The sequence below is a fragment of the Leopardus geoffroyi genome, chromosome B3 (assembly GCF_018350155.1).
Source record: "Leopardus geoffroyi isolate Oge1 chromosome B3, O.geoffroyi_Oge1_pat1.0, whole genome shotgun sequence".
Taxonomy (NCBI): Eukaryota; Metazoa; Chordata; class Mammalia; order Carnivora; family Felidae; genus Leopardus; species Leopardus geoffroyi.
Genome location: NC_059337.1, coordinates 20,330,998 through 20,342,587, shown reverse-complemented (window position 1 = coordinate 20,342,587; position 11,590 = coordinate 20,330,998). Strand labels below are relative to the sequence as shown.

General features: G+C 38.2%; 1 protein-coding gene across 32 annotated transcripts in view; it reads right to left on the bottom strand.

Annotated features, from left to right (window-relative positions):
- TJP1 (tight junction protein 1) overlaps positions 1 to 11,590 on the bottom strand; it is a 373,407-nt gene that overhangs the window by 19,551 nt on the left and 342,266 nt on the right. For 20 of the 32 annotated variants that reach the window (XM_045448821.1, XM_045448822.1, XM_045448824.1 and 17 more), the window contains 8 exons: positions 10,692 to 10,911; positions 10,063 to 10,247; positions 9,868 to 9,963; positions 6,161 to 6,243; positions 5,399 to 5,609; positions 4,760 to 4,860; positions 735 to 1,085; positions 163 to 402 (listed from right to left, as the gene is read on the bottom strand). In XM_045448821.1, the coding sequence (XP_045304777.1) occupies positions 163 to 402; positions 735 to 1,085; positions 4,760 to 4,860; positions 5,399 to 5,609; positions 6,161 to 6,243; positions 9,868 to 9,963; positions 10,063 to 10,247; positions 10,692 to 10,911 (1,487 nt within the window). The remainder of the gene's footprint in view (positions 1 to 162; positions 403 to 734; positions 1,086 to 4,759; positions 4,861 to 5,398; positions 5,610 to 6,160; positions 6,244 to 9,867; positions 9,964 to 10,062; positions 10,248 to 10,691; positions 10,912 to 11,590) is intronic. The other 12 variants (XM_045448831.1, XM_045448832.1, XM_045448834.1 and 9 more) reach the window with 1 other exon arrangement.

The following is an 11,590-nucleotide window of genomic DNA, read 5'->3' as shown; positions in this document are numbered from 1 at the left end:
GCACACTACAAAACTGAAATGATCCATATTGATTGGAAAGCACCATGGTGTGTAAGCCCACAGGAAAAAAAGCAAAAGGAACACTTAAAGGGCAAAGCAAAAATGATCGTGTGCTAGACTGATGGAGAGCAACAAATGAGGGCAACACTGCGGCACAGGTACCTTTGCTGGATCTACATGCGACGACAATGACGGCTCTTGATCTCTTAGCATTATGTGAGCTGCCTCAGTACTTGGTGTTCTTAAAGAATCAGCTTGTGGTGAGTAAGATGTGGAAGGAGCTGGGGTGGGCCCCTCCAGTCTTACATTAGTTAAAGTTACATTATGATTAACGGCAGAGGTTGATGATGCTGGGGTTGTTTCAGGCGAAAGGTAAGGGACTGGAGATGAGGCTTCTGCTTTCTGTGAAGTGTTTAAAATATTTTAAATATAGTGTTTCTGTTTACTTCTAACTTCCCACTTCCATTTATAGGGGTTGGTAGACATACATTTTAAGTGTGCTGAATAACAAAACTATGACCTCATGTCCTCAATTTTTTAAAAGAACTTCAGTATACTGCTGTGTAAGACAAACACACAAAGCTTAGAATTAAGTCCTTGGTATTGTCAAATTGAAATTAAAGATCAATTCTTAATCTGAAGAAAGGACAAAATATACTCTTCAACTCAATCACCACATTCTAAGATTTAATAATTCACTTCTAACTACAAAACGTTGAATGCTTGCTGCTTACCTGTTGAGAGGCTGTTTTAAATCCAGGGGAGTCTATTCTATGAATTGGTTGTGGCTGCGCTTGTGGTGAATAAGGAGGATATGTTTGGTTTTCATGATGCATTCCAGAGGAGTCCTCTCTTACAGGCTCAGAGGACCGTGTAATGGCAGACTCCGGTGGAGTCCCAACCTCATCATTAAGAGTTTCATCTAGTTCTTGATCAGTGTAGGCCCCGCCTTCTGTATCTGTGTCTTCATAGTCAGAAGTGTGTCTACTGTCCGTGCTATACATTGAGTATTCACTACCTGGGGCTGACAGGTAGGACAGACGATCATCATGCAAATCAAGGTCATCACTTGTAGCACCATCCGCCTGGGTCAAATAAAAGTAAATCAAAAATTTTATTCAGTAGTTCTTTAAGAGATGGCCTTTATTTTACAAGGGAGATTGAAAAGGGCATTTTTCTTTGGAGAAATCACATCTATTTCTTGAAACTTCTGGCAAGGAAAGGTCAAGAAGATTGTACAAGCACACATGCAGACACACAGAACATCCTTTGAGATCTGAAGGGGCTTGGAAGAATGAAAGGCTGGCTGGCCAGCCAGGACAAAGCTGGACTCCGAGGCTCAGCCCCAGGAGTCCATGAAGAAACTCCGACACCACTCAGGGTTATAAAACCTAATCAACCTAATCGGTCCCTACTTTACTGCCCCAAAGCGAGGGGAAGAGGGAGAATGCTACCAAACCAAGCTGACAGAAACAAGGACACACTGACAGAACAGCGCATGTAAGAGTAACTATGAAAATAAATGCCACAGTTCAAGGTGAGTAAGAGCTTACATACATATACATAGAGAAAACAACTTGTTTAAAAAGTTGGTATTTGGCCCTTTAAGTTTTTATAAAACAAAATGGGAAAGAATCGCTTAAGTGCTGGTTGCCTCATTAAATTAAGAATTGTTGTTTTCATTTTTTTTCATAGATGTAGTGTCCAATGGATGCTGAGGGAGAAATGCAATTATGTTTCTCTTTGATAAGTAGTTAAGAACTGAGTTGGTTTTTATTAGTCTACTTTACCTTCTGAGTAGACTAGAAAGATAATGAGAAGTACCTGAGGGAAAGGAATCTAAAGAGTTGCGTCAACAGGCTGCCATTAGATACTAGTTTGAAATTAGTACCTGGATTAATTAGAACAGTCCCTGAAGAGCTTGCCTGGACATTGTGCCCAGTTAGGCAAGAGAGCTGAATGATCTGGAATCCAGAATTCAGACAATCCTCCTTCCATTGTAGCACAGACTGAAGGAGAAACATAAGGCCTGAGCTGCCTGAATGGGACTTTGCACACAGTCCTATGCCTGGCTCTCTTATGAGCCTGAGCCTGAGTACTGCCTTCCTGATAAGAAAGACTAGGGTATGTCAGGCCTCCTAGGGGCTCTCGTTTTCAACAAAGTACCTGCTGGGCTCAGGGAGTGAGAATCCCAGGGCTCTCTCTATGTTAGAGCAGACTCTCCCCCACAGAAATCTCATCGGTGTCTAAACTCCCTAATGGCTGCTACAGAAGAGAAGCCATTTTGCTATCTATTCTAACCTTTAACTCACCAGGGTTCTGTAAGACTCTAACCCATCAGCCAGCCAGGGAAATATTTAAGTTCTTGGGGAAGAATCAACTTGGAACTCACCAATCCACCTCGCTTTCAGTGCTGTGAAATGCACTAGTGAGCAAGAACCATGGGTTGCTCTGAACCAAGAAATGACATATGCCTACATGTTAAGAAAGCCTCAGGATGACTTTTCTTGGTTTAGTAGGGAACACACAAGACCATGTCAGATCTTGCAAAAAAGATCTCTTCCTAGCAATTAGACCAAAGTAGTACACTCAGGAAAGTCAATGTGAAATGATGTGGTTTTAGTTTAAGAATTTGTCTATTATGATAAAATATACTTGAATAGAAGGGGCAGGAGATCTAGCAAGCTTCATTTAAATTATAACAACCTTTTATGATTTACAAAATGCATCCATCTATCCTAGTAACAAATGATCTATTTTTCCTCACATAAAAAGTTGGGGGGAGTGAGACCTGCATTTTAAAACCCAAGCAAGACAGGAAGCACACAATAATACCACAAAAAGAAATTTACACAATATTAAGATTTGTGGATAAAGAAAATCCCTCAGGCAGAGAGCACATTCTGTGTATTTATAAACTAACTTCATTTTGAGAATCACCAATGCAAGCTATTAACCACTCGAGTGGACAAAGGCTGCTGAAAGAATTGTGTTTTTACAGATTAGTATGACAGGGACTGCAATCCTTTGTATCAAATGCCACATAAGAGAAAACTAGTAATAGTGTGTTTTTATAAAGTGGTACAGTAGGTTTTTTCCACCTGGATTTGTCTGTCAAGTGTCCCAGCTGATATATCAGTTATTCAAAGTGGTCTGATGATCATATGCACAGTCCATCCCCCAAGTGGTACTGATGAGAAAAACCATGATTCTGACATGAATACAGGTGGGAATAGCAGAGCAGACACTACCTCTAGATGTAAGCACTGTAACATCTCTTCTTGCAGAGGTTTGTGTTTCCTGGACAAAGGGCATGGTGGTCCTAAGCATGCAGCATGCACTGCCAGAGCAGCTGTAGCCATAGCCAGGCAGAGGAAAGTAGAGGCCATGCAGGCGCAAAACACAACAAGAACCAAGCCAACAAGGAAATATAAAACACACACACACAAAAAAAACAACAGAGATATTCTCAATTTTCTCTAGTAACCAAAACATCAATAATATTATACTGAAGGGAAAAGATATTAAAACAAAAGGCTCTTTCAGCTGTATTAACTTGCCAAACAAAATGAACACTTTTTTCCCATCGAAGACTGCTATAAAACCAGAGAGACTGACAATACAATAGATAGTAGCTATTTTAAAGCTGGCCATCTGCAGGGCGCCTAGGTGGCTCAGTTGGTTAAGTGTCCAACTCCTGATTTTGACTCAGATCATGACCTCACGGTTAGAGAGTTCGAACCGCACATCCGGGCTCTGCACTGACATTGCAGAGCCTGCTTGGGATTCTCTTTCTGCCCCTCCCCTGCTCATGCTCTCTCTCGAAATAAAACTTAAAAAAATAATAAAAAAAAATAGAGCTGGCCATTTGGATGTATATAAAATCAAAATTTGATTCTAAAAATGATGAATTGCTTTGTCCAACATTTCCTAGTATGTCAAAACAATATTAACAGCCGCTAAGTGAAAAAAAAAATCCCTAGGTAAACAAAATAACACATGTTCTTTACTTAAGACTTCTCAAAGCCTTTACCATGCTGGTGGGTCCCAATGCCCCATGTAGGGGGTGTGGTTGCAGATTTCTCATCTGTTACTTGCCTTCACAGTGCCTTTTTCTTTCTGACCAAGTCCTAAATCTTGTATGCAGAGGACAACACTCTGGGCAACACTCACCTACCCACCCAACTCTCCTCATTTCCAGAGAAGGAAACTGAAGCCAGGTTCTAAGTCATTCCTCAGACAGGAGCAGAGCCAGAACTCAAACTTACTCTTTTAGTTATCATTTAAGAACTCTCTGAGATGACACCACTGAAGTGGTAATTCAATAGGTAGGGAAATTTCAGAATCTTTTACTATCAAAAACAATTTATAAAAACTTAGGGGCGCCTGGGTGGCGCAGTCGGTTGAGCGTCCGACTTCAGCCAGGTCACGATCTCGCGGTCCGTGAGTTCGAGCCCCGCGTCGGGCTCTGGGCTGATGGCTCGGAGCCTGGAGCCTGTTTCTGATTCTGTGTCTCCCTCTCTCTCTGCCCCTCCCCGGTTCATGCTGTGTCTCTCTCTGTCCCAAAAATAAATAAACGTAAAAATAAAAAAAAAAAAAAAAAAAAAAAAAAAACTTAAAGTCTTTTATTATCAAAAACAAACTCTCCCCAAATTATTCTAACATGTTGATCTAATTAGAAACAATGGTAACTCAAAGGCTTTTCTGATTTGTTATATCATTTATTGAAAGGGCTCAAAAATAACAGGAAATTTCTTACCTTTCCTTCAGAAACCCATACCAACTGGTTTTGCTGTTGCTGAATGGCTTCTTTCAATGCACCATACCAACCATCATTCATTGAATTTAAGTTAATTGTAGCTGAAAATAAATTAACAACATTGTTTAACGATTAGAATACCGTCAAAAGCCAGAATTCATTCAAATCTGCTTAGAGCTCAATCATCATTTCTTAATTATTTGAAATACAATATTTGAGGACACACATCTTTGAAATTTGTTTTGGTGCTACACATTTTAAAAAAAAAATTTTTTTTAACATTTATTTCTTTTTGAGAGACCAAGAGAGACAGAGGGTGAGAGGAGGAGAGGCAGAGACAGGGAGACACAGAATTCAAAGTAGGCTCCAGGCTCTGAGCTGTCAGCACAGAGCTCAACGTGGGGCTCAAACTCATGCACGGTGAGATCATGACCTGAGCTGAAGTCTCATGCTTAACCAACTGAGCCAACAAGGCGGCCCTGTACATTTTCTTTCAATCCAACAGCAGCCGTTAATACTAACAGGAAGCTTTCCAAGGCAAAAGTTATATAGCTTTTGGCATCTAAACAACATAACATTTTTGTCTACATATTGTTGCCTAGACATTTTAAACTAAATGAAGGCCTTTAATATACTCACTTGTAAAAAGATGGTGATTATTTTTACGAAGTTTATGAGACCGTTCATATAATTTCCTGGCACTTTTCCGAGATTCTGGACATAACCTCATCCTCATAGTTTTCACACCTTGCTTAGAATCAGGGTTAAGGAATACTACAATTGGATACCACTGGGCGTAATTCAGACGATCAACTGCATTTGGGGTTACATCTAATAAAGCATGTTTGTCCTGGAGACACAAAGCAAAAAAACAAATAAGGACACAAGCCACAGTTAATTAAGAATCATCACCTTCAAAAAAAGTCACAGCCTAGATTACATTCCAATGGTAATAGACCTTTAACTGGGCTCCAAAATGTCTCCAGAGTATATGTTAGAAAAATCTGTAATCAGAACTTAGTTCAATACAAATTCTAGCCCAAATTTTTTTAAAAAAACTTCTTAACCAGCTCACTTTAAGACAGCCCCAATACTTACAAGTTGACAGCATTATCTATGTTCAGTAAAGTGAAAGAGTACAAGAATTTAATGTTCCTAACAAGACCCTGTCGAGTAACAACATATTCCTTATGCATATAAATATCTTTTGATGCATGTAATGCACTTTCTTTGAAAGTGGTTACTGGAATGCCTTTCAGTAGAGGTTTAATTTTTTTTATAGTATATCAGTAATAATCTTAGAAAAGCTACTTTTCTACTTCCAAATTAACTAAACTTCATCCCACTCAAAACACAACATTCACAGTTAATAATGAAATAGGGCAATTTTTAAGAACTTACCTGATCTATTATTTGCTTTATCGTATGAAGGCGAATAATGCCAGAGCTACGTTGGTCAGTCCCAGCATCTCGTGGTTCACTTTCTATTCATGACGTCAGGACAAAAACAAAACATCAAATTTCTATTGGTTAGACCAGAGTTTCTCAACTCAACTACTGGGTGCTAATGACATGTTGGGCTCTGCAATACTTAGTTATAGGGGCTGCCCTGTGCACCATGGCCAGTTCAGCAGCATTTCTGGCCTCCTCCTGCTATATGCCTCCGGTCCACACTGGGACCAATAAAAATGTATCCAGGAGTGGCCAATATCCACAATAGATAAGAACTGCCCCTGGCTGAGCACCACTGGGTTAAGATTAATGCTTCCCAACAATTCCGGGATTAGGAGAAGGTAAGTGAAGCGCTTGCCTCAGGAGCAATATTTAAGGGGTACTACAAAAACTCTGCAATCAAGTAATATTTTGCTGCAATATGTTCAAAATATCAAAATTAGTAACCCACAATAATACCAAAATTTTAAATAGAACCAGTTAAGTGAAACATGAGTAAATATCTAAGACTGTCACTTGGTCAAGAGAAATGATCAAATATGGCAATTCTTCCCACTGAAAATATGATTTTAAAAAGCGGATTTAAAAATATTGATGAGCTTGCTTCCATTAAAGCCAGGAAAAGAAAATTATAAATTCTGTGTTTGATACAAATAAAATATTTAAACTTGAAATAATATGAGTTTTAATACACATATTTTTCATGTTTTCCAAAATTTTTCTAACTACTTCAATGTCCTGGGAAAAAACAGCCATTGAAAAAGATGTAAAAACATGTATGTATGGACCCACATTTTTTCTTTTGCCTTGTGCTTAAAATGGCTTGACATGGCACTACTTCCAAATGTTTTACACATTGTGACATGCAGAGAAAATGGCACTATTTGTATGGCCAACAGAGATAAACTGAGGAGGCCTCTCCTGGGTAGAGCTCCATCTAGCCAAGGGGGACTGACAAAATCAATACCTGGGCAGATCCATCAGCAACAATGCTATATAGCAGACTGGTTGGAGACTTCTGGGTTAGAAATCTTTTCTATAATAGTAGAAGGGGAACCTAGGAGCAGTTGATTTCTAACTGTGAGACAGACTATGGTTTCATACTAGTAACCTATCTCTCTCTACTCATGTACAGTATGTCAAGTGCAGCTTGAGATGGTTACTAACCAAATTATCTCAGAGGTTCAATTTATATGAAGTTCTTCCCTAAAAAGGTACAGCAATGTTTGTGACTCTGGTCACATGGAAAGCTTCAAAGACAAAAAGGAACTCTGGTGTTTCAGATCAGACAAAAATCAAGAGATTTGGAAGGACAAAGGTCACAATGAATGATAGGGGGAATGACTCTAGAGAATGAGACTATCATAAGGTAAAAGCTCCATGGACAAAGAGAGCAGAATTTCAAATCTGGTGAACAGAGAATTAGAGAGAGAGATCAACTGGGAGTTTTGGTTGGAGAAAAGCTACTAATTCCTTAACTCAAAAGACCTTCATTAGATTCAGAGAGGACACTAACTAAGCTATTTGAATCTCTTTTATAAGAGTCTGGCTATAGTGTAGAGTAAACCCAATTAAATCAATCAATTGCTCCCTAAGGTAGGGCTTTATAAGTCTTCACACTTTTCCTAAATTTAAAAAACCCAAGGTTTGGTTATGGGTGGGGTTACCACTAACTTTTTTTCTTTTTTTAAAAATTGTATTTATTTACTTATTTGAGAGAGAGAGAGAGACAGAGAGACAGAGAGAGAGAGAGAGAAGCACCCGTGTGCCAGTGAGCAAGGGGCAGAGAGAATCCCACAAGGTGCAGAGAGAGGGAAAGTGCGGAGCCCAGAGTGGGGATTGAGCTCTCCAGAAGCAAGGCTTGAACTCACAAACCAGGAGATCATGACCTGAGCTTAAGTAGGATGTTTAACCAACTAAACCACCCAGGCGCCCCACCACTAAATTCTTTATGTTAAATGTTACCTATAACAATGACCCAAAAAAACCTCTTCTGAAAAAATCAAACTGAATGGGGAATCAGAAATAAACATTTTCTTACTTGCTCAAATTTTATTATTATGTGTCTGCAAATCTTAGTTTCATAAAATATCCTCATTCAACTTTACCAAAAACCAAGTGAAAAGCAATATAATAAGGCAATGCTCTGATCCTTTAAATTAGCACTTATGAAGTTAAAAATATTAATGCAGATCTCATATAGTAGGTAGAAACAACAAAAACAATGGCACAACCCTCTGGAAGGCAATAGGATTATAAACAGCAGTAGCCAGAAAATGTTCATATCCTATGGTTCACTCCTTCCTGTCTTTGAAAATTCTAAGAAAATTACTATAAATATGGAAAAAGCTATATTCTTGAGTATTTAAATCCTTTGGGAAAGAAGGCAGAGCATAAACAAACAAATAAAAATATGGACAGATTTCTGTATCCTTTATAACAGTAAAATATAACACTGAAAAAATTATGTAAACAACAGAAGGCTGTTCAACCAAATTTTGGTTGCAGAATGGATAATAAAAAAATATGGTATTATCTATTAAGAAAGAAAACAATAAATAAAACTCCACAAAAGTCTGCTTACAAAGGGTGATAGGGTGGAATAAAATATGACAGGATAAAACTTAGGATGATTATGATGTATGTCAAAACTAATTCTCTAACCTTTCCAAACAGAAAATGATATTTTTATAATTAGGAGAAAAAAACCAGTTTCAAGTGTTTACATATAGTTTAGAGCAAGCTACAGTGGTCATAACTAAGTCTGTATATTTAAATACCACCATAGCTAAACTAATGAACTAATAAAAGAAATCTGCAAGCAAACTCTGCAAGGCATTTAAAGCACTACATCTTCAATATTTATATTTAACACTAACTTACTATAAATGCCTACAATAATAACTGATCGCTTGAATCATCCTTTCATTACCCTTTTTATATACTTGAGTGTTTCTATTAGCTCAATGACTGAAAGCACTGGATTAAAGCCAGGAAAGGTTGCGTTCAAAGTTGAGTTTTGTGACTCATCAGCTGGGTGTCATCAGGAAAGTTTGGAGTAAACAGGTTGTGATGGTCCCTACCACTCTAATGCTCAAGTTACTTGACTTCAGCATGGATAATGCTGGTAAATGGATACTGACACCCCACTGTCATATTGTCAGGATTTATTAAACAAGATTGTGTGCAATTTTCATATGAAGGCCAGGGCTTCATAAATGGTGATTCTTTTTATTATTAAAGGGAATTGGTATAACAAGAACACAATCACTCAAGTTTCCCTTCAAATTAAATACATGAGGTAAACTGCAAATTTTCACTTCCAGAAAGTTTTATTTCTATTAAGTGAATGGATCAGATACACCCTTTAGAGAACTAATTAAGTAACACCCTCAACCTCATCTTCAGTCTTTTTTTTTTTTAACGTTTATTTATTTTTGACAGAGAGAGAGAGACAGAGCATGAGCAGGGGAGGGGCAGAGAGAGAGGGAGACACAGAATTCGAAGCAGGCTCCAGGCTCTGAGCTGTCAACACAGAGCCCGACGCGGGGCTCGAACTCATAGACTACGAGATCATGATCTGAGCCAAAGTTGGACGCTCAACCGACTGAGCCACCCAGGCGCCCTGATCTTAAGTCAGTCTTAAGGCTACTTACTTGCAATCTGATAAATATCTGGTTCTTCTCTTGCCAGCTTTTCTCTGGCAACATCAGCTATGGGTCCAAAGATAGTTACAGGTCTCAGAAATCCCGCTGGAGAGAAAGTCAAAGAAAAAACAACATAGTTTATACTTTTTCTTTCTTTAGCATATTGACATTAAAGGGTATTAAGGTTAGTCTACAGAAAATAACCTTCTCGAAGAACAACTCTTTCATAGGCTGGAAACTTTGTTTGAACTGGCTGAGCTGACAAATCCTCTCTACTCTTTCGAAGATTTCTCTTGGAGCTGCGAAGACCCCGGAATCTCCAAAAGTCAGCACGGTCTCCTCCTGCTGTTTTTGGAAGTGTGTATTGTACACTGGCTAACTGCTCAGCCCTGGATAAAAAAAGACAGAATAGACAGAGGACAGGTAGACAAATAAATATATTTAAAAACAAAACAAAACAAAAAGACTCATAGATAAAATGTCAAAATACTGGACAGAATTCTCTTCACATGCAGGTTAAATCTCAATGCTTATGGGGGGTGGGAGGGAGGGGAGGGTGGGTGATGGGTACTGAGGAGGGCACCTTTTGGGATGAGCACTGGGTGTTGTATGGAAACCGATTTGACAATAAATTTCATATATTGAAAAAAAAATAAAAAATAAATCTCAATGCTTAAACTAAAATAAAGGAGTCTGTACAACTAAGTCAATCATAGACACAGTAAATACAATGAAAACTAACTCTTTACATTGCCAAAATTTCCCAGTGGGATTAAAGTCTTCCATCATCATTTACTTAACTTGTTCTATGAGAAGTATCCAAATATTCATACCTGTTCTTATTGGGGATGATGCCTCGTTCTACTTCTTTATGATTTTTGCCAATTCGAATAGCAAGCCAAGAGCCTAGTTTTCCATTGTACAAGGTATCCACAACACGGAACACCTCTCCTTTGTTAAAACTAAGTCCATAGGGAGACTCCTTTTCATATTCAAAATGGGTTCTAATATAGAAAGAATCTCCTACATCTGATTCAACGATGCGACGATAAACTAAAAGGAATCAAAACAAAAACAGTATCAATAGCTAGTGAGATAAATTAATCTGAAAAGAACAGATTATGTGAAGATGCTATTGGTAATAATAAAAATAGCCCTCAACATATGTTGAATTCTTACTATGAGGTGCTGTATTAAGTATTCTAGCTCATGTATATCACCATGACCTCATGAAACAGGAATGCTTATGTTAGCATCTCCATTTTGCAGATAAGGAAAGTAATGCAGAAACTCGAGCTCTTGCCTGAGTAATGCAAGATCAAGCAACTTGTCCAAAACCACACATGTGCTCTCTATTTAAGTCATCTAACTTAATTTTGCTGCAAATTATTACAGATATTCACATTTTCTAAATAAATGGTTCTCAAATAATGGTAACTCTGCTCTCCCAGGGGATATTTGGCAATATCTGGAGACATTTTTGATTTGGTATGTGTGCAACTGGCATCTAGTGGATAGAAGCCAGGGACATTTCTAAACATACTACAATGAATGGGTCAGCTCCCACAAAAACAATTATTTGGCCCAAAGTGACAGCAGTGCTGAGGTGGAGAAATCCTGTTTTAAGTGAAAAGTGTATTTGCTTAATCAAAGACAATTAGCCATTGTCTTTAATTAATGCTAACAAAAATGTATTGCTTAGAAAACATCAGTAAAAACTTTGGAAGCTAAC